Source organism: Calonectris borealis, chromosome 3, assembly GCF_964195595.1.
Source record: "Calonectris borealis chromosome 3, bCalBor7.hap1.2, whole genome shotgun sequence".
Classification (NCBI taxonomy): domain Eukaryota; kingdom Metazoa; phylum Chordata; class Aves; order Procellariiformes; family Procellariidae; genus Calonectris; species Calonectris borealis.
The window spans coordinates 33,648,345-33,675,366 of record NC_134314.1 but is presented as its reverse complement, the minus strand read 5'-3'; the positions used below and the strand labels follow the sequence as shown (position 1 = coordinate 33,675,366).

Here is a 27,022-nt window from a genome sequence, read left to right as displayed (position 1 = left end):
TGTGTCCTTAAAGGCAGAAACACAACATTGCAAACTGTTAATTTTTGTGAGGGACAATTATTGTAATAATGGTTAAAACCTCATGTCTCCTCAGTGTCATAAAGCAGCATTTCCTTTTCCAGATTACACAGCGAGGTGCTTTTCTGACTCATCAAATAAACGTGGTATCAGTTGGATTAGGACATCAGGGCTTTAGCAATGTTATAACAGGAGCAGAGTATGTGTTAGGATTTTCTTTGCTCTAGCAAAATAAAGATCATCTCTCACCTCCCGTAATGATTCCTGTCCACCGTGATCTTGTTACCGTGAACAGAACTGTCTAAACATTTTGGGAAGCAGTAAGGTACTGCATTGGCATTCCTGCTGCCTAAGTGTAACAAGCTTGTTTTATATAAAACATGATTTGTGTTTGTGACATACAAAGATCCCAGGGATGACAATGGGGCAACATTTACAGCTCTTGCAAAGTCTGACAGCATCACAACAGGATTAGCTACTTTCTAATTTTCAACCTATTGATCAATTTACACTGTCCAGGCCAACTGTGTTATAAAGTCTATAAAATGTGTTTTTCCTCTAAATGCAGAATCAATTAAATTCTAATTCCTTAAAGTGGTGTCTAGGACTAAATTTCTTAGTTGTCTAAGAGACTGCTTGAAGTTCACAGAGAATTAATTTCTTCGTTTTGCCTGTAAAATATGCACTGATGAGGTGCTTAGATGCCAAGTAAAGAGGAAAAAAGTTATTAAAACAATGGACTTACACGTTCTCCTTTGGGTCCTCTGTCTCCTGGTCTCCCCACAGTGCCCTGAAAAATTGTTTTTGAAAAAAAGATAAACATATCACTTAAAGGCTTTTTTGTATATTCAGTTAGCAGAACTGAAAGCAACTGCCTAGGATTAACAGCTATGGGATCTGTGAAAAATAAAATACACTAGTATGCAAAAGCATGTTTTCCTACCGGAGGACCCGGCAATCCATCTTTTCCATTGATTCCCTATAAAAAAAAAATAACAAGTTTTAATAAATATGCTTATGTATATGCATTTTAAAAATATAAAGGGTAAAGCTCAATGTTTAGTGCTGGTATCAGTACATATTCTGAAGCTGCAGAGGCAGCAGTTTGTGTGGTTACAATATAGAAATACTGACAAATAGTCTTGAGACATCAGGGCAATACTGAACTGCAAGCACATTAAATCTGAGCTGAGAGCAGAGCAAAAAAAATCTTTGTGCATCAACTTTAATGAACACACAACTTTAAATGACAAGTTATATGGAAATTCTGCAAATGTGGAATATGGACCTGTACATGCACTTTTCCAGTCCCAGCTAGTCATTATACAACCATAGAAGAGATTTCTCTTATTCTAGATATTAGCCCTGATGTCCTATTATCCTTCTGCTGTTACGGAGATCACGCCTTAATAGAATCATAGAATCATTAAGGTTGGAAAAGACCTTTAAGATCATCAGGTCCAACTGTCAACCCAACATCACCATACCCACTACATCATGTCCCTAAGCGCCTCATCTACACGTCTTTTAAATACTTCCAGGGATGGGGACTCAACCACTGCCCTGGGCAGCCTGTTCCAAGGCCTGACCACTCTTTCAGTAAAGAAATTTCTCCTAATGTCCAATCTAAACCTCCCTTGGTGCAACTTGAGGCCATTTCCTCTCATCCTATCGCTAGTTACTTGGCAGAAGAGACCAACACCCACCTCGCTACAACCTCCCTTCAGGTAGTTGTAGAGCGCGATGAGGTCTCCCCTCAGCCTCCTCTTCTCCAGACTAAACAACCCCAGTTCCCTCAGCCGCTCCTCATAAGACTTGTGCTCCAGGCCCTTCACCAGCTTCGTTGCCCTTCTCTGGACACGCTCCAGCACCTCCATGTCCTTCTTGTAGTGAGGGGCCCAAAACTGAACACAGGATTCGAGGTGCGGCCTCACCAGTGCCCAGTACAGGGGCATGATCACCTCCCTGCTCCTGCTGGCCACACTATTTCTAATACAGGCCAGGATGCCGTTGGCCTTCTTGGCCACCTGGGCACACTGCCGGCTCATGTTCAGCCGGCTGTCAACCAGCACCCCCAGGTCCTTTTCCTCTGGGCAGCTTTCCAGCCACTCTTCCCCAAGCCTGTAGCGTTGCCTGGGGTTTTTGTGGCCGAAGTGCAGGACCCGGCACTTGGCCTTGTTGAACCTCATACAGTTGGCCTCAGCCCATCGATCCAGCCTGTCCAGGTTCCTCTGCAGAGCCTTCCTACCCTCCAGCAGATCAACTCTCCCACCTAGCTTGGTGTCGTCTGCAAACTTACTGAGGGAGCACTTGATCCCCTCGTCCAGATCATTGATAAAGATATTGAACAGGACCGGCCCCAGTACTGAGCCCTGGGGAACACCGCTTGTGACCGGCCACCAACTGGATTTAAGTGGCCAGATTCATTCTTTGGTTCTTAGGACTTGTGGCACGGCACAGCTTCAGCCTCCTGGGCTATACGTATTTCCTTCCCAAAAGAGGGTGGTCTCATTCATACCACCTGCTGGAAACAGTCCCAGGTCCACATTATCCTCCAAACTGGAATGTGGCGTTATCTGAGAGTCCTAGTTGGCATGGGCCAAAATAATGTTAACAATTGCACAATGCCACATAATTGCAAGATAAATGCTCTGGCACTGTTTACTTTACTAGGATATACATGGATCTGCATATGCAGCAAACTCACTGCTATTTCACTGAGTGAGAAAGAAGGACTTGCATGAGCAAAGACATCATGAATATTTTCTTCCCTCTCATACTACAAAGTGAAGTTTTGCACAGATTAGGCACCTTGGGCCAATTTGCTGCTGAAGTTACAGAAATTGCCTCTTCTTTCAAGACAGAAGCATAATGTGGAGAGCTGCTGAAAAACTGAAATGGTCTGCTTCTCATGCTTGTCCCCAAAACACCAAGCTTTGGCGGAGATAATGAGTTCTGCGCTATCCTAGCTGAACCACTTCTAGAATATAAACTAGGTTGTTTTAAGCCAGCTCAGACAGTGCTGACTAGACCGCCCTCACACTTTTATTAAATAAAGAGGTCAGATTAGGCATATCCTACGTGAACAGTAAATGCTTCAGCTGTAGCGTTGCATCACCTGTATACAGAAGAGTTACGAAGTTTATTCAGAGTCATGAAGCACACGCTTCTCTATCTAAACTGAAACTGAGAGTGTATTTTGTCACCCCATCCTTTATAGACTGTGTTGAGCGTCTGGGTTAATATTCTCCTTCGGAAAAAATATGAGAGGATCCTTTATGTCAACAGGATCCAAAGGACCTCATAAGACCTTTAAAGGCAACATCTCAGTAACATTGACTATTAAAACGTCACAATACCAGGAATTCTTGACTGGATGGTTAATACTGAGCACTGTAGCTCTAAGATGTGACATCTGTTCTTCAGATGTCACCTAGCCTAGCACAAAGCAGGATGTAATCTCATTTCTTTTATAACTTCTGATAAACTAAGACACATCCTTTTGTAATGAACATATATATTCAGTATAAAATTGCTTACTGGTTTTCCTTGTGGCCCTTCTGGCCCAGGGAAGCCTATATCTCCTATAGGTCCTCTTTCACCCTAAGAAAGAAGACGACACACATTTAAATCTGCATGTAAAATCTTGCATTCAGTGTTTGAAATATTTGTGTATTATCACAAGAGTCCAGAACTCAACTCTGTACTTACAGGTTCCCCTGGCATCCCTGGGGACCCGGTAGATCCCGGCTTTCCCTGCAAAAAGAGAACATTACAAATTTAAATTACTAGGAAGGAAAACATAATTTTCTCTTAGGTCAAAAATGAGAGAGGATATATATTTGAGTGAAATATTCATGTTACTGTTCATTACGTGCTTTAAGAGAGGAAAAAGAAATATTTTACCAGAGTTTTTTAATATTTGTGCCACGTTAATCTGGCTCTCGTGTAAAACATAACTCAATCACTTGGTCTTTACCCTTTCTGAATACTAAGATAATGTTTTCATGAAATTTTCTTTTACAACACCATGATTTCCTTCTTGAGAAGTCATACTCAGATCAAAGTTTATCACTGCAGATGTGAAATCAAGATTTTTTCCTTCAGCTACTTCCTAGTCCTGATTTTTTTTAAAGTGAGTTTATTACTGACTTAACGCTTTTGGCAGATTTTCTTCATGCTCTTTTTCGGCCATTTTTATTGTCATTTTATGTTCAGCCTGCCAGAATTCACAATCCTTTCTCATCTTATCATTTGGATGGTGATTTTAAATGTCTTTTTTTTTTAAATGATGCTTTGCTTTTAACAACCTATTTGGTTCAGCCCCAGACAAGAATCTATTACCTTGAATCTACATTTCCCGGAAATATCCTTACACCAGATCCTCAGCTGACTTGTACAAGTGAGGGATCTAACTCATCAACGCCAGTGACAACTTCAGGAACAACAGGACTGAGGACTCGTGCTGAGGAAATAGGCATTGGTGCCAATTCTTGCAGAGTCTCAGTCCAAGCTTCCCTGATAATCCCGCTCAGCAAAAAGCCAAAGCTAAAATGAGAGATTTATATTCCCAAATGGGAAAAAGGGTCCACTATTCAATCTAGGGAATAATGCCAGGCAAGGAGGACAAATTCTCCTCCAGTAAGATATGTGGACATATTTCAAAAACTCTTCTTAGACTATTAAGAAATATTGACTCTCATACACCTATTAATTCATTAAATAAAACAGCTTAGCATAAAATGTTAAAGCAAATAATATATTTCAGTGGATTTTATTAAAATTAAATGTAATCAACAGAATGCAACTCCATCAGTGATTAAGGGAACTCGTTAAATATTTCATATCCAGCTAGAATAGAGAGCAACAAGAATAAGACTTGGAACATAGCCAGTGAGAAATACATAGGAAATGAACAATTGTGATCATCCTAACTGGCTACTGCATTATTGATTCACAGTGTGAAATGTATTTTCAGAGCAACAAACTTTGAAACTGTTACATGGGCTATAAAACTCAGAGAAATACTTCTCTCTTCCTCTTAAATGTGAAATTTTACCTTGTTTTAGGAGAACTTGACTAAATTAAGCTATTTAAGCTGATGTTCTCTCTTGGAACTCACAGTAAATAGACTAAATCAGTGGCTAATGGAAACGGGAGTGCATAGACACAAACTTCTCTTTATTTAATGAAAGACACAATTTAAAAACAGCTCCTGAATGGATTGGTAGCTGCCAAAATGTATTTGCATATAAATAACTCCATATTGCCTCCTGAAATATGGATAAACTTTTTTATTAAACTGTAAATGCAATCTAAGGAAAAGTTGTCTTCATTTCCTTTAGGAACACAAATGAATAATTATAATTTCAATTTATCATTAGTTACATTTGCTTTCACCTACAACAAAGTTTCTGGATGACTTTCAGAAACTTCTCTGAATACCACATGTAAATAGCTGACAAAGCATTCCCCTAAAGCAAGTGTTTGATCGACTTGATATGCAGATCCTCATGGACTGCAATAACTAACCTTCATAATTTTTCTTTGTGATAGAAAGATGCTCAGAAATTTGTGCATGCCCAGCCACACAGAAAGTGTCTATATCTATATTAAACTGAGGCAATGAGAAGAATCTCATATGCTTTCTTAACGAAGCATATGCAGCTTCAAATTCCAGCTTTATCATGTATTCACACCATTCCCTCCTGTCATTTTAATAATAATGTGAACCCTCAGTGGTATTAAAACTCTAATCTCTTTAGGGAAAACACATCATTTTCATATCTGCCTATAAAGCATTAGCCAAGCACTGGCGTTCCACAAACAGTGATCGAGATTACAGCTCAGCACCTTGCTTGACCTGTTTTTTCAGCTTCTGACAAACTGAGTTTTCTTTAATGAATGTACGTACCGGTGTCCCTGCTACTCCTGGTGTGCCAGCTGGTCCACGGTCACCCTGAAGAAAAGATAAATATATACTTAAATGGTAACACTCAAAACAGAAGTTTGTTTGTGGATTCCCATTAAAACCCGAGGAAGGATTATTCAGTGAACTGAAAATGAGGATAAAAGCCAGGCTCTGCTAAATGCTAATATTTAGCTCTGCCACTGACTCATTTTACGGACTTGAGCAAGTAACTTAAATCCTTTTTTTGGGTTCCTTTATATAATGCCATAATTTCCATGCTATCCCTTATACTCTGCTTGAGGTCTTCCTTGAAAAGGGATGGGAAGTCCCTGACTTATCTGTAGTTTTCCAAACAATTATCATTTGCGGTCATGACAATGACCTAAATTCACATAGGGTAATTCACTACCATATCCAAATCCCCATATATAAGATGTCTCTTTCAAAGAAGTTTTCACCTTCCTGCTACCCGGTCATCCATTTGCTGCAAGTCAGCAAGTCAGCATTTGCTTGTGCCATGGTCCTTTCAGGGCAAAGTTTCTCCTTTTAGCATACAGCCACCTTCATCTATGCTTTAAGCTAAGACAATGGCTTTTGTGCTGGAGCTGATGACTTATGGGCACAAATTCATCTTTTTCTCTTGAGAAGACTATAATCCAAAGCAGACAGATGGAGCTCACCAGTGGTAAATCTCTACACAGCGAGATTTACCCTAACCCACTGCTGACATGTATTGGTCTGTAACACTACACTCTGCTAGTATAACGTTGATTAAAAAAGAAAAAAATCAGACTCCTAGTTTCTATAATTGCATCAGAAAAGCCCTGGCACACTTAAAGCCATACTAACAGGAGAACATTTTTGTGAGATGAGTTTGTGCTACCTGGAGCTGTTTTGCAAAAGCTCTGCCAGCATAGCTACAGCCACGTTCTGTCATGCAGAAGAGCCCCAGAAGATGTTGGGATTTCTGGTTTCTGTTCTTATACCTAATGTCTCATTCTTATCATTTTGTTCAGGTAGCGCAACGATAATGCTGGTATTAGAAACACTTAACTCCATTACACAAAGTGTAGACAGATGACAAGTTAAATGTCTGACCTTGTGTCCAGAGGGAGAAGCTTGCTTACAGGCCACAGTTCAACCTCTCTTGCTCTGGAGGCTAAGAGAAGTCACTTAATGCAAGTTCACCCCTCAGTGAGGAGCGCAACATGCACCTCAGGAACACTTGAGCAGCGAGTATCTGTAGCAGGGCATATTGGCTGGAGCACTGCACTCTGTTCCTGTGGATATTCTGGACCCAGAACTTGTATGTGGTGTTTTCCCTATACGCTGGCTATGACAGTGAAGCTAGAAATTCCTAACACTTCCCTTGCAACTTTTTTTCTTCTAAGGGTTATTCGGGTCTTTTCAGCTATGTGATTCGCAGCACGGCTGCACAAACCACTGTGTCAGCACAGCTGAGGGAAGGGATATTTTACCCCGAGGACACAAAATTCTTAAGCCAGTTCATGAAATTACTATGAAATCACAGCCAACTGTCTGTGGAAGATGACATTCTGCTACACAGATGTACCTAATAGCTCTAAATTAAAAACCAGCATGCACTATACTGTTGGGACTGGCAGGCAGACTCCAGGATTCTGTTCATTTATTTGGACCAGCAATGTGGAATTTTGACCAAATTTAGTTAAGGAAAGGATATTTTTACTTTGGAAAAGGACCAAACACTCACTCAGCTTGTTTATACAATCTGCTCCATTGCTTATTCCCTTTATTTAATTCTTGTCCCCACTAACTGTCTCAGTTAGGCCTGTAATAGCTCCCTGTGTTTGTTCATTTTGAAATCACACTAGTCTTTAATTGCTTGTAAATTGTAGTCTTCCAGAGCAAGAATCATCTCATGTAATTTAAACATCTAGTATAGACACCTACCTTAGATCTTACCACTCCCCACTCTCTGTACAAGTAGGAGTAATGCACAGTGGTATCGAGAGAGAAACTTTTCATTTACATTGCTTTTTGATGAAAAATAAGTTTCAGTAAACTATTTTTGTATAAATTCACTGAATAACATGTAATTCAAAAAGCTGAATAAATATTCCATTTTCAAAAAAAAATTACTCTTTTTTTTTCTTAAATTTAGAAGATATGGGCAAAATCAAACTGTTTTCACTGACAGAAAACATATTACAGATTTTTTCATTTCTCCATTGAATTTTTTGTACTTTTTCATATTTAGAAATGAATAACAGAATCTTGAAATTTTTAGCATTTCATGGCAAGCTTTTCTCTAAATTCATATCAGCCTCTACAACTGTAAGTGAAAGGCTGAAACATGCCACCAGCTGAAGGAAAGAATCATTTCCTAGCACTGGAATGCAGACTTGAACTACAGGAAGGAGCTGGAGAATATGATATGGTTCGGGATGTGCTACGGTGGCATCATATATGCAGTATGGAGTGCAAGAAAAGCAAAACAGAAACAAAGGGCCTTTTTTAGAATAATAAGCAACAGTCCGAGAGAAGAGATTTTTGCTCACTTTGGAGCAGGATGCAATACAACAGGAACTGTAGGCAATCAGTCTCTCCCTCTATTTCTACTCTTTTCTGTGTTTCTACAATAGTCTTTTTTTTGTACAGATGTCTTGCATGCACTAGGTCTAGACTAATTCAGATACAAACTTCTCTTCAGATCTGTAGCTATGCCGTAAGTCTTAGAACAAGACAGACAGATTGTAAGCATAAGACTATATTCAATAGAGAACTAGTGACCATACTTAGGAGCATGTTAACGATATTAGTATCAATTAATACAGTTATATATAGTATATACTTTCTATCAAGTTAAGAAAACAAAATATTACGAGACCTCCTACACACAATTTTCCATTTGCGGAAAATGAAATTTTATGTTGGGTGACTATATGATTTAGATCCACAGTAAAGCAAAAAAAGGAAATACAGATAAATATGCAAATATTTTGCACACAGAAACATTTAGCTTACACAAAAAAAATTCAAACAAGGTTTCATTTCAAACAAGGTTAGCTGCAGATAGTTGCCATTACTTTGACGCCTGCCACTAGCCGTGACTTCTTTTTAGGAGTCCTACCTTTTCCCCTGGGAGTCCTTCCAGTCCAGGTAATCCCATCGGTCCTGGGTCTCCCTGATTTTTTTTTTTTAATTAAAAAGGATTGCATACATTAGAATTTCTGTACTCTACATGAGAAATGTTGAACAGCAAGCAACAGCAGATTATTTAATTTGAGATTAGTAAAAGAGCTAACCAACTAGGTGAATAGATTTTGTTATGCCCTGTTTTAGTGATCTGCGAATCCAGCTTTTCCCAATGGCACTGTGTGAATATTTGGATCAATGCTTTTAATTTTGGTGAAGAATGTAATCCAGAAGACTCCCCTCCACTGTTCTTGCAAGCCAAGATCAGCTCTACAGCACCTCCAGGCGGTAGAGCCCCAGGGTGTAAGCATACGCTGTCAAGCAGAGAACCAACCTCCAAGCAATTCTGTGCTCTGTTCCCTAAACAAAGCTTACTCTGCAGCAAGGGACACACAGACTAGGTCCCTGTATAGGTCTTCAAGTTTTGAAAGAAAACCAGAAACATGCTCCACTGGAAAAATCAGTTTAACGTATAGAAGGGGAGGCTCTTTTAATTCTTTTTTTAAAAGAAAATCGGTAATTTACCACAGAGCTTTAGACTACAGCCAGCAATTCCAGTATTTCAGCAATCCTCAGTTAAATCAAAAGCCACAGCAAATTCCCATCTGGATTTCATGAAGTCTCTGGCAGATCTCACTTTCCACACCTAAACTCCGTTTGGGAGATGGTGCTTCCTGAGTAGGATGTAGATGCTGGTACAAAGATGTATTCAGCTTCTGGGCGTTATAATGAAACAAAAAAAGAGGTTTTGTGACTTCTTTTGAAAATAGATTAATCGACTATTTTTGGAAATTATCTTACAACTCCATGTTTTGCTGTGAGCGCTGAGGGGTTCTGTTTTGAGTTTCTTATTGTCCTTGAGAAGCACAGTTATCACATTGGTTCATAGATCAAAGTTTAGTTTTTCATGTAGCTGGCTCTCCATTAACACTTGGCAAAGAATCAAACATGATCCTATGCCCTGCACAGGTTGGCTGAGTGGAGATTATATGCACCTCCATGATAGATGAAGTCCTAGCCAGCTCTTAAAAATGTTACCTTCACATACCACTTTGGTCTTGGCTGGGTTAGTCTGAGCTAGCTGCATTTAATTCTGCTGCTATTTTTGTGTAGATACTGTGCCTGCACTGGTAGGAAAAGCATGCTGCTTTCATGAGTAGAGACATTTTTCAGTAGTTTCACACTGATACTGAAGAGAAAGACTCCATGATATGGACCCAAGTCAGAAGACAAGAACCCTTCAACAGGAGAAGACACTTATCATCATCTTCCAAATACTGTGGCCTGATGTGTTCAGACAAGGCCAGTCTCTAGTGACGTTTAAACAGGCTATGTGTTGTGCTGTGATCTGATTCTTTACTAGCAGGCATCCAAGACGTTGGCTGAACCATCTCCTTATTTATTTTGCCCAAGACTAACCATCTGAAGACAGCACAGCAGCTGGAGAGGTCAAGTGTCAGCTTCTTGGTGGTTGAATGAACTCCTGAATGTGTTAAGGAACTCTGTAAGTTTTTCTCTGAAGTAGTAATTTGTTTCATTAGTAGCAGATAGAGCTGTTCTTTACTTTGCTGGAACGGACGTGATTGTGTTTCAAAAATGATCTCCAATATTTTTCAGGGTTTCCTGATCTTTATCAAGTAGACAATTCAACAGCAGATCATGGGGAATGTAGTCCAACTGGGCACAATTTTCTTTCCTAACTAGCTCAGCTTCTACTGCTTTTATCAGCAAATTCTTCTCATCAATTTCCACTAGCTGACACATGGTGCTCATCCTGATTCAGTCATACTGCCTGAAGTTCGAAAGAGGTCTGCTGGACACAGTTCTACCACAGTGACCATGAAGGAGCAGTACCTGTTTGGCTGCCTTGCAGTGTTATAGTGCTGTAAGTATCTTTATGCAGTTATGTGATGTTCCTTGGACTTGAAAAAGAAGTAGACAAATGTATTGAAATTTTAACTGCTGTGGAAGACCTATCCAATCTTTAAAACAATATCAATTTAAAATGACATTTGATACTATCATACTTTTTAGGCTAAACCATCAATACTCAAATTTTACTACTATCTTTTGGCTATTTTCACTGACCTTCAGTCATCAAGATGCAATACCTGTAAGTTTCAACTTTGCCACCTTCAAGGCTAGGAACTGTAGTGACAAATCATAAGCTAATGACAAATATAGTTTCTCTATTATGAAGGCAAGTTACATCACATCGAGGACTTTGGGAAAAATGTACACCCAGTCAGGATTTGGATCTACATTCTGCTGGTGGCTAGCCCTATGCAACTGCTCAAGATTCTTCCGCTAGTTGTCATTTCCCTCCTCATAATTTTTAAAGAAGGGTCATGGGAAAAGGACATAACACAATGCTTAAAGGAAAAGTTAAATATATCTGCTTTTGATGTCAAACTACATAGTTGAAAGGTATAGTGGCTCCCATGATCATCATCATCTTGCTCACCAGAAGCAATGTGATCATACTGTAACTAACCGTCATGCCATTTCCAATGAAAATATCAACTTCTAGTTGTTACTAGCCAGCATGATGTAGCACGCTGTCCTTTCTCCCTTATCGCTTTCAAATTTAATGTTGAGAACAATCTAATAGCTCTTAAGGTATTTTCTATCCTTAATTTCACATTCTCTATTCTTAGATAGATACAGGGACAGCTCAGCAGAGATGAATCCACAAACAGTTAATACTATATTCAGTCATTCATTATATTATCACTTAGAACTATTTACCAGAAATTGCAAAATTCGCAAGTCTGCTAACTAAAAAGGCTTTTTCAGATGTACTGATTCTGTAGGAGGCAAGCTATCCACTAAAGAACATTAATGGACTCTTCCATCCATGTGACTAAGATCATGTATTGAACTACTTGGGGAATTCTCTATGATGACCAAAAAATACATACATACCACTGTGCCAGGATCTCCTTTTGGACCCTGCAAAGAAATGAAGAAGTGGAAACACATTTAAAAAAGAACAGCTACACAGTAAGATGATATTTCTTTGTACTACTGCATTATGAGTACACTTTGCTAATGCAGTGCATTTAGAATCAGTATTAAGTCCAGCCCTCTCAGCTGATTACTTTAGTATAAAATCTTAGTAATATTTGATTTTTGTTTTGCTGTTCTAGAATACGGAAAAAGACGGCTCTGCGGTCCAGTGCAAGCTCGTGACTACAAATGGCACATAATGCAAGGACAACATTTTTATGTGGTTACCAAAATGAGAATCATCTTAAAACAGCAGAACTTGCCTATGATGTTAACAAGAAGGAGGACCTAAATAAGTGCACAGCATCTTTGCCTCCACAGAACCAAAGCCACAGTGTCCAGCTGCAAGGTGGTGCATCTGCACTCTGCAGCGTGGAAGACACCAGCCCTGTATTACTGCCGCAATGTAATGCTCGGTTTTACACATTTTTCTGCACTGTAGCTACACGCACTGAATCAGTGACAGAACGGAGATTAGAATTCATGAGCTTCTCATTTCCGGCGCCGAATTTAATCCATTACAAAACTATGCCATCACTAACTATAAATACTACATTACACATTTAAAGATATTAGGATACTTTCACTAAAGAGTCTAATACCAAATTATGTACCATTTTTGCAGCCTTTACTTGCTAGGGTGAAATACTTAAATCAAAATAACTACTCTCCAAAATAGGCTAAAATGCTTGACAAACACATAAAATCACATACTTTATCATTTACTACGTACCAATCATATCCTTATTTTTTCTGTTTTTCACATATAAAATCAAATTCCATGCCATTTACGAAAACTGCATGCAACTAACCAACCCCTCTGTTACTATGTTAATTAACTATTAGAAATTATGTTTCCGTTAATACTTACCGGAGGTCCTGGTGGACCTGGATAACTAGCGACACTCACACCTCCCTGTAACAGCAAGTTTAAAAGTTGAGTTGGGCCAAAATTAGGTGTTGATTGAAAAAAAATTAACACTAAATAGAAATACCTGGAGTTTATATAAGCTGCTCATTCCATTTCTTTCATTGTAAGGCATACCCTTTAAAACATAAAAACCAAGTAAGTGTTAAAACTATGCATTATAAAGGCAGAACTCTTGCCCTGTTCAAGCCCCTTAGCTCAGCAAAGCTGTTGTATCATTTTTGTTCTTGATCATTTTTTCAAAGATTCCAGACATTTCAGTAAGAACATAAGATACATACAAATGCAGCGTGGGACTTTTTTTGAATTATGAAACCAGAAACCTGTAAATCTCAGTGTATGTTATATTTTGACATTTATTATTATTATAATTCTCCAGAATTAATTTTGTGTTAGGTACTATTCCAGTTAATTTGGAGTCCAGTGAGCTCCACGGACTTTCCCTAGGTTCCCTGAGTTCCTGATCTCAGGTACCCAAGCTGTCTAAATTACTCTAATAACTGGACACCAAGGTTAACTCATTTGACCAAGTTTCTAGGATGGCTTTAGTGACCTGAACTTATTCAGCGATGAATCACAAGAAAAAAAAAGGAATACAGAAACATTTTGGAAAAAGACATTGTTGTCTTCCTGCACTACTAATCTGTATTAGATTGACAGTCAATTCTTTATATTACATTACATTTTACTCACAAGTATATTGTACCTAATATAACATTCAAAATATACAACAAAATGTCTCACCGGAGGCCCAGGTGGTCCAGGTTTCCCAGGAGAACCTTCACTACCCTAGTACAGCAAGAGATTCATATAACTCATTTACTGTAACTGATGTCCAGATCTATTCCATACCCAAGCTATGATGACCATAATGACAATAAACAAGAGATACAGTCAATATGAGCAGGCAATATCAAGAATAAATTCTCCTGCCCAGCTCCTGCTTAACTTTAGGCAAGTTATTAATCACAACTTTATATTAGTTTTTCATTTTGTTAGTTACTTGATGCTTTATGTGTAGTAACTTCCTTGTGGCAAAATTGTAGTGGTAACCTGGATTGTGAAACACTTCATATATACCAGAAGGGAGAAGAAGAAAAAAGAGAGTTGTTAATATCAATTTCTAAGCAACTGGCAGATAAAAACTAACACTCATTTTATGCTTTGTATATTATTTTGCAAAAGCCAATCCTCAGTTGATCATTCACAGGTAAATAAAGAAGAACTACAGTTTCAGTTGTTCAGTTTATTTAGAAACACACTGAATAAAAATAAAGATCTTCTTTATTAAAAGATGTAATGAATATCTTTTTGGTTTTTACTGTAAAATATTCATCTGTGGTTACCTGTATCTGTAGTCTGTTCTGTTGATGTGCACTGAACTGCTTATATTAAAAAAATAAAGCTTCTGAGTTTTTGCCCCAGGTGGGGTCTCTGAACAGTATAGAGTTACAAAGGTTTCAACATCAAATTTCCCAAACAAGATCTTTTCAAAATCCCATCACTGCGATTCAGTTAAAAACACCGTGTATAATTTGAACAAGTCTGCCAGAATTTTTCACTGACTTTGTTGGATCTTATTAAACATATGTCAGTGAGACACTTAGGCTGCATATTGAAAATTATTAAGGTGGCAAAAGTCAAGTTAAGTGTTCAACGGCAATAATTAGCTCACCAGAAATATATAATCGTAATTCATTAACTAGGATAATTTCCAAATGGTCCTGCTAATTAATAGAAATGGTCAGCCTCCAAAGAGTGATTTGGAGTACTTCACGGGGGAAAAAAATACTATACTTTAGAAAGCATATTACATGATCATTTCTCAAACATGTTCCTCAGATGGAGGAAGGAGGAGGTTACTCTGGCTATATTTCAGTTTACTTCATCATTCTTCAGCCATCTGACTTTTGCCCTTTTTGATCGATGAGACACTAGTTACAGAGCAGTGGCTTCTCATTCCCACTTGTGTGTGAATTGTAAACAAGGAACTAATGAAGATGCGTGTTTTGCATTTGGTTACATAAAAAGGAAGTAAGTGTGGTAAAGTTTTGCTATTATGGTCTGCAAGGAGACAGCTCTCCATCTATTTTTATACTGAAATAATTTCAGAGCTTTACAAAATAGTTTCCTTTCTTACTCATACTAGAGTCAAGGTTTTGTAGAGTATTAGTAGGATCACATGCATTGATGTGGCAGTGCTATGCCTGGAAAACTCCAGGCTAAAGCTGAAAAAAACTTCAGAAAAGTGTATTCATATACAAAATGGAGAACTTCTCCCAGGAAGTATTTTGCAGCAAACTACGTTTGTGTCTACTGTATTTCACTGATCTGAGGTGCCCAAGAAATGAATTTGACCTCTTAATGGATAATATTGAGTGCCTGATAAAAGAGCATATAAAACATTGATAAAAACCAGTGCTATAACAGTGTAAATTAAGTATAAAGGAACGTTATATATTTTTGCAGAGTAACGTATACTAGTAACTTTCAGTACTTGTGAAGCACTTTTAAAGTGTGCAATTACTTTTGACCGAAATACTGGTAAAAGAATGAGAAGCAGAACAAGTAGTAACTAGTCATATACTATTTCACAAACGTATTTTCACTTTCCTAAATTTTATATAATATGTCATATTTAGAGAACATTCTCTGCAACTTACATACACCACAAGGACTACACTTGTGACACAAATAAAAATTAATTTGAAAATGTACGTCAAGTTCTTGTTTGACCTCTATGTTAAAGAAACCCCAAAACACAGGAGCGTAATGGGATTGCAAAACCATCACAGATCTTTACTAAGACTAAAAAGAAGGAATACCTTTTCGCCTTTTGACCCTGCTGGACCGGGATGTCCAGGTCTTCCTGTGACTCCCTGCACAACACAGTATTGGTTTATATTATTAAGAAACAATGAAACATAGTATTTTTGCATTGCAGCTTACTTTTTAAAACTTGTACTTTTTGAAGGTCATTTAAACCTAATCATACTTCTCCTCCAGGTTTAAATATTTCTCTTTTGCTTGATACAACAGCTGTATCCTTCTGATAAGCCCTTTGAAGGGTAAAACTTGTGTTTGCGGTTGCATTTTCACCTTGGCAGACTAAATGCACTGACCTTAACTGGCACCTTTTGATACTGCAAGAATCACGCTTTACTACTAAAATGCCAATTTACATATTCCACATTAAAACTTCTTAAATGTGTTACAATTTTTGAAAGAAGGGAAGCATTAGTACTGTCAGCAACCTAGGAATGCATAATGATCATACTAACTAATGTGATCCCATCCAGTATGTAGAAAATAAAATTTAAAAGAATTTCCAAGAGAACTTTTCCCAGAAATACCAAACTTTTTAATTATATTCTTCAGTGACTTCAAATATTGTCAGCTTATTCTCATATTTCTTTTATTGTGAAACCAAGTGGTTTCAGCACTAAATGTTTTCAGAATGCCTAGCTGAAATTATTTTTAGATTTTTATTACTAATATTATTACTGTAACTTGGGTACAAATACATAATTAACTGCAAGTTTGCACATCATGAAACATGTAACCTCACAGAGTCTTTAGTAATGCCAAAACTCCTAACCCATTTAAGTTACATAAACTTTGAGCCCAGACAATGACAGTATTTTCAGTAACATCAACTCACAACATAGTTTCTTTTATTAGAGCCAGTATGGGTAAGATTTTATTATTACTCTCCTAAAAGCCAAAAGAAAAGACAAGAAACTAGGAATATGAAATTTTACTAGATAATCATAGCAACCTCTGCAGAGATAGATTAGATCACAGGTGATACCACACACTTACAGATGGTCCACTGGGTCCTGGTATTCCTGGCAGTCCAGGAACACCTTGAAGGCCCTGGAAATAAAAAGAGCATATGTCTATTTCCTCTCCCACTTATACCTCAAAAACTACTTATATTCAGCATGTCCAGCAGTATTATAACTATATTAAAGCGCATTTTCATCTGAAAGGTTGGCATTATTTTTAGGAATGAAAAAAAAACCCACCATGCAGGGAAGATATTATCATTGAAGAAGGTTAGAGGCAACTTCTTGCTTGACTGATAAACAACACTTGTCCTTCAACATTTCACATTGTTAGCTTATGTCCCGTATATCTTTTTGTCTTTAGTTGTGCAGATAAAAGCAAGACATCTGGCTTTTCCTTAGAGATTAATGTTCTGTTTTCTACCACTAAAAGGTTTTTTTTGCTGGTGAGAAGACATCTATTCAGACTTCTCAATGTTACCTGGTGCTATCTAAATGCAATGATGCTTTCTGCCTGATTTATAGATTTTGCTTTTTTGATAACGGAAGGTGACATTTTTTTGTAGTATTTAATGACCTACTTTCCTGCTCTTATTCTATTTGATTGCCTGGAAATCGATGGATTCTGGTATCTATTTACTAAACATACAGGTGTGCAACTTACTACAGTGGATACAGGTAGGATTTGAGACAAGCCTGTATGTCACTGAAGTCTTTCCTCTGTCACACCAGGCTGAGGTGCAATTTTAGACATATAAAAGTCATGTAGTAATGAGAGCTAATCGCTCTCGGTTCCCCCTATAATCCACAAAGGGAAATAGGTCCCTCCCAGCAGTGATTAATTTTATCTGCACAGGGTGCCTATCCTCTGACAGGAGGAGTCACCTCAGAAAAGGCATGTTTCTCATGTTAAATGCAGTGTTTAAGAAGGCATGGCTAAGGGGGTAGTCTAGAAAACCACAGAGGTCAGGAGCCCTGAAATAGGGGCTCTGAGGGAGAGACAGAGGGAAAAACTTCAGACAGGAATAAATAAGGAGATGTGGAGATGGAGAGAGACATTGATTTTCCTTTCTTGCTCCTACACACAGAGGACATTGATCCACCTCTGCAGCTTTTCAGAGTGGCAATACAACTGCTAATGTGTTCTCTGCTCATTTTGAATTACTTTACTCTGATGGTACAGTCACCCGGAAAATGAGTATGAAGCCAAAGGAACATTTTTGGTAATTCTTATTACTGACGTTAGAAAAACTGTCCCCTGAAAAAAGGAATGTTTTAAAAAGGAAGAGAACTAAGCTTCAACAAAGATTAAAGGGCTGTTCAAAAGCACATGGAAGTAAATGAGTGTATTTCAAAGAGCTTCAAGTGGGCTTCTCAATCTCTCTTCCCATTCCCATGTGTCCTCGTTTCGGCTGGGATAGAGTTAAATTTCTTCCGAGTGCTGTGTTTTGGATTTAGTATGAGAAGAATGTTGATAACACACTGATGTTTTCAGTTGTTGCTAAGTACCCTGCTAGTCAAGGACATTCAGCTCAAGAAAAAAAAAACCAAAATGAAACAAGCGTTGGGAGGGAGCACAGCCAGGACAGCCAGCCCAGCTGGCCAACAGGGTATTCCATACCATGTGACGTCATGCTCAGTATATGAATGATAGGCGTGTTTCAGGAAGTAGCAATTGCTACTTGGTTATCGGTCAGGGTGGGTGGTGAGCAATTGCATTGTGCATCACTCATTTTGTATATTCTATCATTATCATTATTATTTTCCCTTTTCTGTTCTATTAAACTGTCTTTATCTCAACCCACGAGTTTTTCTCACTCTTACCCTTCCGATTTTCTCCCTGTCCCACTGGGGGGGCGGGGGGAGTGAGTGAGCGGCTGCGTGGTATTTGGCTGTCTGCCAGGTTAAACCACGACACCATGCTAACCAAATCATAAAAATGAAAATAAATGCATTCTTTTAAAATTTGTAAATTTGTAAAAAAAGTTACTTTTAAACTTTGTAAGCTCTTTCATATGTGTTTCTGAAAATAAATTCACTTGCACCCTTAGAATGTCATAACCAACAGATGCTGCTAAACACTGAAAATACCAGAGCTAAGGCAGCTAACCAGCTATCAAACAGTGAAGAAGAACGTGAAGAGCTAACTTACTAACACAGCACAGCACCCTACTGAACCAATAAAAAAATTTAGAATGAATTTACTCTGGAGCCCTTTAAAAAAACTAACTGCCAGTTATAATCCTGCCTTTCCCTTATTACTTTCTTAATTGCCTCTAATATCTCACTTGATTCTCAGCAGTTAAATAGTATTTGAATTGTTGAAACTGTTTTGCTAATGCCTCAGACTGCTAGGGTTGAATTGTAGAGGTACCCTATAAGATCAAATAAACGTAAAACACCCAAAGAACTACAAAACCCTCAATCAATAAGCTCTAAATTCCTTTCATATTTTGCAGGTGCTTTCTCTTGTAGCCAGCACTCCCAAATTACAAAAGACTAGTAGGTATTTAACACTACCAGTTAAGTATTTTGGAATTTCGAAGTGTTCACCAAGTATTTTGTAACAGACTACTTATTTTAACTCCTTCAGTTGGCTAAGGTCACTAGGAAATTCATTTATTTACTCAAATTAAGCTTAACAGCTTCTGTTTTGGTGATTTTTTTTTAATTGGACAGAGATTGCTCTTGAACTGTTAACTGCAAATATTTCAATTTAAAATGAAAGCTATAGCAGCTATTTTGGATTCGGCACCTATAAGTCACGTGGCTTTTTTTCCTTCTCCATAATGACATAAAAATAACTCTAAGAATGCAGTATATGATGCAAAATACTGTAAATATTTTAAATTCAGTCTCTTCAAACATTTTGCAGTTTCCACTTAATAGTAATTGCTGCTATGACCATTCCCATCAGAGTATTTGCCTAATGGAATGTGTTTGAAAGTAAATTCTAAAGGGGAACTAACACAGTGAAAGCAAATATGTTATAAAACATGAAGTATTTTCTGAAAATATTTGGCATTTGCCTATTTATTGCTCTATCCTATACTCTTAATAATTAGCATTTAAATGTATCTGAGGCTTTAAAATATACAAATGAGCAAAAATCCTCAGACAAAAATTAAATAGGTGTTATTTAATTGAATAATGGCATTTAATCTTGTTGAAAATTCAGAATCGAGGGCTATTTAGAGAAATACATTACTATCTCAGCAGTTTTAAAGAACTGAATGACATTCTGTGCATTTCATTCTCTCTGAATAACATTCTGTGCATTTCATTTCATTTCATTGATCTTTATTCAGGTTCAGATAAGAATGCAACTGCTATAGAAATGAAATAATTTTACCTCATCGCCCTTTTCTCCAGCAAGCCCAGGAAATCCACGTTCGCCTTTGCTACCCTATGAAAATGTAACATTCAAACAAATACTTTCTATTAGAGAACAATGAATTTCATGCTCTGTAGGGCATTTTATGACCCACATTTAATATACGCTAGCATGAAGCCCTTACAGCAATAGTGCCTAAAACAGAAAAAAAGGCTCAAAACTACCTGAAAGCTTTAAAATATGCCTCCCATCGAGGTGAACAGAAATGAGTGTTTTTTACCTAGTAGGCAAACTAGCCAAAAGGCCTGATGGAGACTTCTTATTAATACCAAAGAGCTTAAACGCTTCCCGAAATGGAGGAAGTACACTTTCATGAATTACGCTCAACTATAGAGGATATCTGTATTCCAAACCACGTGGCATTTGACCCAATTACAGTGAAGGAGAAGTCTGAGGGAGGTCAATGAAACTTCAAGTCCCAGTGAAACATCTGCGTTACTCCCATGGGAACAAGGTGCAAAGGCACAGGGTGGTCCAGCTGCTGCACACTTGAGGGAGATACAGGAAGTTTCCTTCTTCACCGTGGGATTCTTGCGTGACTGACTCACCTAAAATAAGCCTATAGATGGCAATGCACTACTGGACAGTCAAATCTGAGCTAGCTTTAATGGACACAAGACACAGAAGAGCTATCCTGGCTTGAGATTCAACTCGGGCTATTTCACTTTCCTGAGAGGAAAAGCAAACTGATACAGGAAGAGGGCTGAATTGCAAAAATTGTTTGAACCTTTAGGCTGCTCAGATGCTACAGGGATAGGGATCAGACAAAAAAGTCAAGACTATCAGAGGTAAGAGTCTGGCTTCTCACTTTTAACAAGCAACAAAGCAATGTAATGTACTCTCTTCAAAACTTACCTTTGGCCCTTCTCTACCAGGGATGCCTGGAGGACCTCTTGTGCCGGGATCACCCTGAGGAACAGACACAAAGGAAAGTGATAAATAACCATTTTGTGACACGGGCAGAAGGTCTGATCTATGCAGACTGCTTCCTTCCTGCCTTTGTGACCATCCCTTCATTTTACCCCAAAACCTTCTCTTCAGTCCCCTCTTCTACACAAAATACTTGTTCAGATATCCTTCCTTGTTTCCCTCCCATCTCTTACACACTCTACTCAAACCATGCTAACACATTTTTAGCTTCATTTTGAGAGGACTCATAAATGCCTTCATTTTGGATAGTCCCAGACACACCTGTGTTCAGGTTTGAGCAGACCATCTTCCTTTTAATGATTAGGTAGAGATGGAGGCTACTTGTTACTCTCGCCAGCTTCAAATCTACAGTTATTTTAAATTAAATGATTCCTGCTTTGTTGAAAGAAGCATTTTCCAACTAAATTACAATCTTACAGAAATGCTAACCAAAAAACAGAGAGAAAGGAAGAATGCAGCATAAAGAATCAGTAAGAGAGAGAACTGACAAAGAGGTAGAAGAGCACGTACAGGAGAAAGAAAATACAATTACAAACAGAAAGAATCAGGGAAAAGCCCAAAGACAGACCTAAAAGAAATAAAATTTGGGAATGAGAAAGTCAATAAACCCTAAGTACATGTATTAATAAAGGACAGTAGAATAGGATAATCTCTCTCCTCAGAAATGATATCTGCTTTTCATATAGAAATCCTCCTGAGCACACTTTTCATTTTGGAATACGGCAGATCACTTCAAATTTTATTATTTTTCAAAATAATACCTTAGAAATTCTAGACTATTTTCCCCATTCAGTATATTACCAATAATAATGCTACAAAGTAAAGCGGAGAATGGGGTATACTTGTAGCAATTCGTACTGTGGGCTGGATGTACGGAACAGGCACTTGCTGGCTACTACCTCACATATTGTTCAAACGCTATTTTGCAAAATTCCTATCAAATACATTTCTTGAGTATTTTTTAAAAACAAAACAAAACAAAAATCTCAAAATAATTTTAGGCTAGCCAAATAGATCAGAATTGAACCTACACAAACTTCCAAGTGCGTATTTTGGTTTAAAAAGCATGCTTATAGTAAACAAGATACTTAACCTCTGACAATGTTTACCTTCAGTACAGCACCCATGTCTCCCACAAGTGGCAGTGCAATCTGAAATTAAAAAAGGCAGCTGCAGTTAATGTTTTACACAACACTACCGATTCTGATGGGTTCTCATTGCTTCTAAAGTTTATATTGTTACATACATAACTGATTACATATATATTGGCTGAAGCTGTTTTTTAATGAAAACACTAAAGAAAAATCAGGGTTTCAAATATAGTTTTTAAATGTTAAATATCGCTGTCTATCCAACCTAACAATGTAATTCTTTGTTACAATTTCAATGAAGTTGCTTAAACCATGACAACAGCGTAACTCCAGAACATAGGAAATTGCATCTTAAAATATTAATAACGTATTTTGTTTTTGTAGCATACCAACTTATTGCTATTGGAAATTCTCACGGCCTATTCTCAGCTGATTATCTTCAATTGTTTTCCTTCTGCTTTCTCCTAGGCTTTGACTCTACTGTTAACTGTAGCATGAATTGTGGAGATGCCAAAGCTAACTTCAATAAGCTAGCTCAGATACTGGAAATAATCCAGCTACAGCAACATGAGCAACATATATAGTATTTTGTCCTGCCTTTAAATATTAAGAATTAGTGCAAAACTCTGTGGTGCCACAGCTAAATTGCTACCAACGCTAAAGCTAACCCATTTAAAGCTCAACCAATAGGTTTACACTGTTCTGCAATATATCTCAGACTTCCAAGTGCTGCCATTAAACTTATATTTAAAGACTCCCTGTAAAAACTGATTGAACTGGTTATCATCAGCTTCACTCACAAACGGACTCTTTAATTACCAATGCTCACTCCTTCTTCTTGCAATTGCTAAAGCAAAAATAGCCCTGGGCATACTATAAAATCAGACACAGTCAAAATTTGTTACTGTTTTTGTTCAGTCTGTTTTAATCATTTCCATCTTGAAGAAGAAAAATAAAATGTAAGCACTTTTGTAGCATATTAGAAAAACTGTCGGTTAGTAGCAATGGGTGTCAAATACCAGCTCAAGAGAAGCACTGCTGAACGTATTTAACCATAAGTATAACCAGGAGTACACCATTTACAGGGTAGCATCACCACCTTTGAAAGCACGCTGAGAAGTTTTCTAGGGTGAGACATAGCCACCTAACACAACTTAAGGACATAACTATGTAAAGTATGAAGTCCACCCTCTACACAAAGGTAAACTGTACATAGACAGTGTCACCTGCTGTTAAAAACCTGTAATAAGCCTTAAAAACAACAACCACATCCCTACGTGGCCTGACCTTCTCCCTGTGACAACATTTTACAGATAGGCAGGCTATTACCACGTCACCTGTTGGCCTTTCTGCTGGACTACACAACTGTAACTTCCCCAATCTCTCCTCTTTTCTAATGTTCTTATTTTAGCTGCAATATCACTTTATGGTACAGGCCCCCAAACCCTTAGTGTAGTGTGAATGGGTCCTAACATGCGGCTGTAAGGGCACACCAGGTATGAAAGCAAGCCTACTGTGTTTGTGCCACACAGTTTGTCTGCTCTGTAGGTACAGCACATCCAGCCCAGCTGCACACATACTGTAGAGTCATAGCTGTGTATGCTGAACTCTGAATAAGTGCATGATATATGCTGGGCTTTTGAAAATGTTAAAATGGCCTTAATTCTCTGGACTCGCTCCTGCTTGCTACATCTTCCTTTAAAAACGTTCTCGCCAAAGAGAAGAGTATTTCAAGGGAGCAAAAGGCAATAATTCTCCTGTTAGTAAATTTTACCATTTAGACCTGTCTGTTTAACAGTGGCATCAGATTTTTTGCTTACATTTAGATTACAGTGCACTGTGCCTTCCAGACCTATTCTACTTAGGTATTTTGTTTTTTCTTATTAAGCACTTTATGCTCATCTGTCTCGAGTTAAATCTTGTTGACTTCAGACTGTCTCTGAATTTTAAGTTTTGATTATATCTTCAAAAAGCTAGCAATCTTTCCCAGTCTAATTGCGGAGTTTATATCTACTTACCCTAATCAAATTAAGACACTGACAAGAACTGGGCATGGGAGAGACCTCTCTTTCCAAGTTTGACAGTAATCTGCTGATAGACACTCATATCCATATTTTTTGATAAGCATTAACTATATGGCAATTACTTCAAGAGCATTTGTTGCTTGCTTATGACGTCATGAGGACAGTCTCAAAGTTTTATTGAAGCTGAGGTATATAACATGACTGTTTCCTGTCTTTCCCAAGAAAGTTAACCTTCCAAAGACAGAAATCTGATTTATTCCATGACTGGTTCTTAACAAAATTATGCCATCTTGTGTTTCCACTTTATCATTCATATCACTGGTACTTAGAATTAAATTAAAAAAAAAAAAAATCGTATCTTTCTTGCAGTCAAACTTTTTTCAACTGACCTATTATACTCTGGTTCCTCTTCTATTCACCTTTTATGAAGATATGTTTTCTGTTAGCATCTCTCCCTTCCTCAAAAGCCGTATCTTTCTCAAAGTACTCAAAGGTAACTGCTAATCATTTAGAGACTGCTTTGATTCATTGTTTGGGTCAATTATACCAGATCTTCATGCTATTTCTAAAACCTCTTTAACTAATTCTTTTTTCGATTAAATTAATTAAAATTCATTTTATGTATTCTCTGAAAAGCCATTTTTTTCAGTGGACAGTGCCTTTTCTTGTTTTTATATCCGCTCCTAACTGAAGCTTATTTTCTATCCCAATCTTTGTGACTCTCTGACTTGAGTTCTACCTTCATAATCATTGCCAGTGTTAGACCTGCTTTTACGTACTGATTTTAGGCCTTTGAGGAGCTACTGATACTCTTAAGTGTCTCTTAAAGCACTGGACCAGTTCACTAATGCAGGAATCAAAGAACCAACTGATCAGAATCACCATCCTGACCCCTGATAATCAACAGCGCACACGTGCTAACTAGTTCGCAGGCTCTTCTCTGGAGAAAGCTGACTGTTCTCTCCAAGATGAAATCTTTGTGTGATTTTGGGGCTAGTTCATCCCTCCATAAGCTCCTTGTTGTCAATCCTCAGGCTCACTTGCGGACTGCCATGCCCCTGTACCATCAAATGTTTAATTGAAAGTATATTTTACTGCCTAACGCATTCCTGCAGCGGCTCTGGAGCATTTCTAATCTCTTCACAGGCTATCGGCAGTCTGCAGACTACTTTGGGAAACCCTGCCTTAGATTTGCATTTTTGTACACTTGGAGATGGACCTCACTTATAAGACATGATGCAAGCGTCTGCATCCGAGGAGTATGTGCAATGCTCAGGTATGTGAAGAATTGCTTGTTTAAGAGACGAACAGACTGAGACCGCAGAGATACTCTACTCACTCAGTGAAAAAGCCAAATTCATGCCTTGGCAAGGAGCAGAGATTTTGCTAAAGGACATAATACAGTTCAGATGTTAGGTTTTGTAATTTTTACTTTCCTTTGTTTTGATATGTCTCAAATAAATACTACTATCACTGTATCTCCCTTTTGTTTTGAAAACTGTGCTTTTGACTGAAATCTCTCAGGAAATATCAAATCCTATACAACCAACAGAAGCACAGGTGAGTTTAACAATTTTTTTTAAGCTCTGGTTTTGGTTTGTTTCTTCCAACCATCTACAGATTTTTATTTATTTTATTATTATATTTTATTTATATCGAACAGCCACTGAGGGAATTCAGAAAGCTTCATTTGCTGTCATAAAAGCCTCTATAAGCATTTGTTTCTAAAGAGAACTTTGCTTTTTTAAAGTTCTGAGGTAGTTGGGACTCCAGACAGGAGCAGGAATAACGACTGAAGTTTTGCCTTTAGGCCAATTTTGCAGATATGCACATCGGACTGTCCTGACACCCATGTAAAATATTCAATTATCGTTAAGGGTTCAGTTTGGCCTGATGCATGTGCAGGCTTTTTGGATCTTGTAGTGTTGGACTTCACAAAATCTGTAAAGCTATAGCATTGTTAAATACAAATCATTGCTGTAATACATACCCAAGAGGAGATGGTAACTCCTAAAGTGTGGTGAAGGATCAGAATTTATTTAGTGTTTTTGTTTTCAAACCCAGCCACTTAACTTTTCATGAGGGCTAAAGGGAATTTATTGCATTAGAGACTAACTATTCTCAGAATTTCATTAAAAATTAATGTCGTCTTTCTGTGGTATAGCAAAATTAGCTTCGGAATCCCCAAACTTTTCTCTTCAATCTTTTAACAGGAATTATCAAAGTATGCTCCTGAAAATTTGCATCATACAGAACTGCTTCTGAGGCTGAACAACACTATGCCAAGTGTCCTGGTTCCAGCTGGGACAGGGTTAACTTGCTTCCCAGTAGTTGGGGGGTGTGCTGTGTTTTGGGTTCGGTGTGAAAGAAGCGTTGATGGCCCATTGATGCTTTGGCTGCTGCTGGGTGATGCTTGCACCGGGAGGGGGGAGCACAGCCGGGGTGGTGGACCCAGCTGGCCAATGGGGTATTCTATACCATGTGACATCATGCTCAGTATAAAAACCAGGTGTGTGTGGGGGGGGGGGGGCTCGCCCCCCGTTCGTGACACGCGGTCGGTGAGCGGTTGTGTTGTGCATTGCCTGCTTTGTGTATTCTGTTATTGTTGTTGTTCTCATTGTTATTATTACTGTTTACTTAGTTTTATTTCAATTATTAAACTGTTTTTATCTCAACCCGGGAGCTTTCCTACTTGTGCCCTCCCGATTCTCTCCCCCATCCCACCGGGGGGGGGGTGATCGAGCGGCTGCGT

At 38.1% G+C, this 27,022-nt stretch overlaps 1 protein-coding gene across 1 annotated transcript in view; it reads right to left on the bottom strand.

Annotated features, from left to right (window-relative positions):
• The window catches only part of COL19A1 (collagen type XIX alpha 1 chain), a 211,131-nt gene that overhangs the window by 15,171 nt on the left and 168,938 nt on the right, over window positions 1–27,022 (bottom strand). The window contains exons 32-46 of the mRNA XM_075145288.1: window positions 22,265–22,306; window positions 21,081–21,134; window positions 20,184–20,237; window positions 16,866–16,919; window positions 15,869–15,922; window positions 13,788–13,832; window positions 13,111–13,161; window positions 12,987–13,031; window positions 12,032–12,058; window positions 9,042–9,095; window positions 5,933–5,977; window positions 3,730–3,774; window positions 3,559–3,621; window positions 962–997; window positions 764–808 (exon numbers count right to left, since the gene is read on the bottom strand). Of these exons, the coding sequence (XP_075001389.1) occupies window positions 764–808; window positions 962–997; window positions 3,559–3,621; window positions 3,730–3,774; window positions 5,933–5,977; window positions 9,042–9,095; window positions 12,032–12,058; window positions 12,987–13,031; window positions 13,111–13,161; window positions 13,788–13,832; window positions 15,869–15,922; window positions 16,866–16,919; window positions 20,184–20,237; window positions 21,081–21,134; window positions 22,265–22,306 (714 nt within the window). The remainder of the gene's footprint in view (window positions 1–763; window positions 809–961; window positions 998–3,558; window positions 3,622–3,729; window positions 3,775–5,932; window positions 5,978–9,041; window positions 9,096–12,031; window positions 12,059–12,986; window positions 13,032–13,110; window positions 13,162–13,787; window positions 13,833–15,868; window positions 15,923–16,865; window positions 16,920–20,183; window positions 20,238–21,080; window positions 21,135–22,264; window positions 22,307–27,022) is intronic.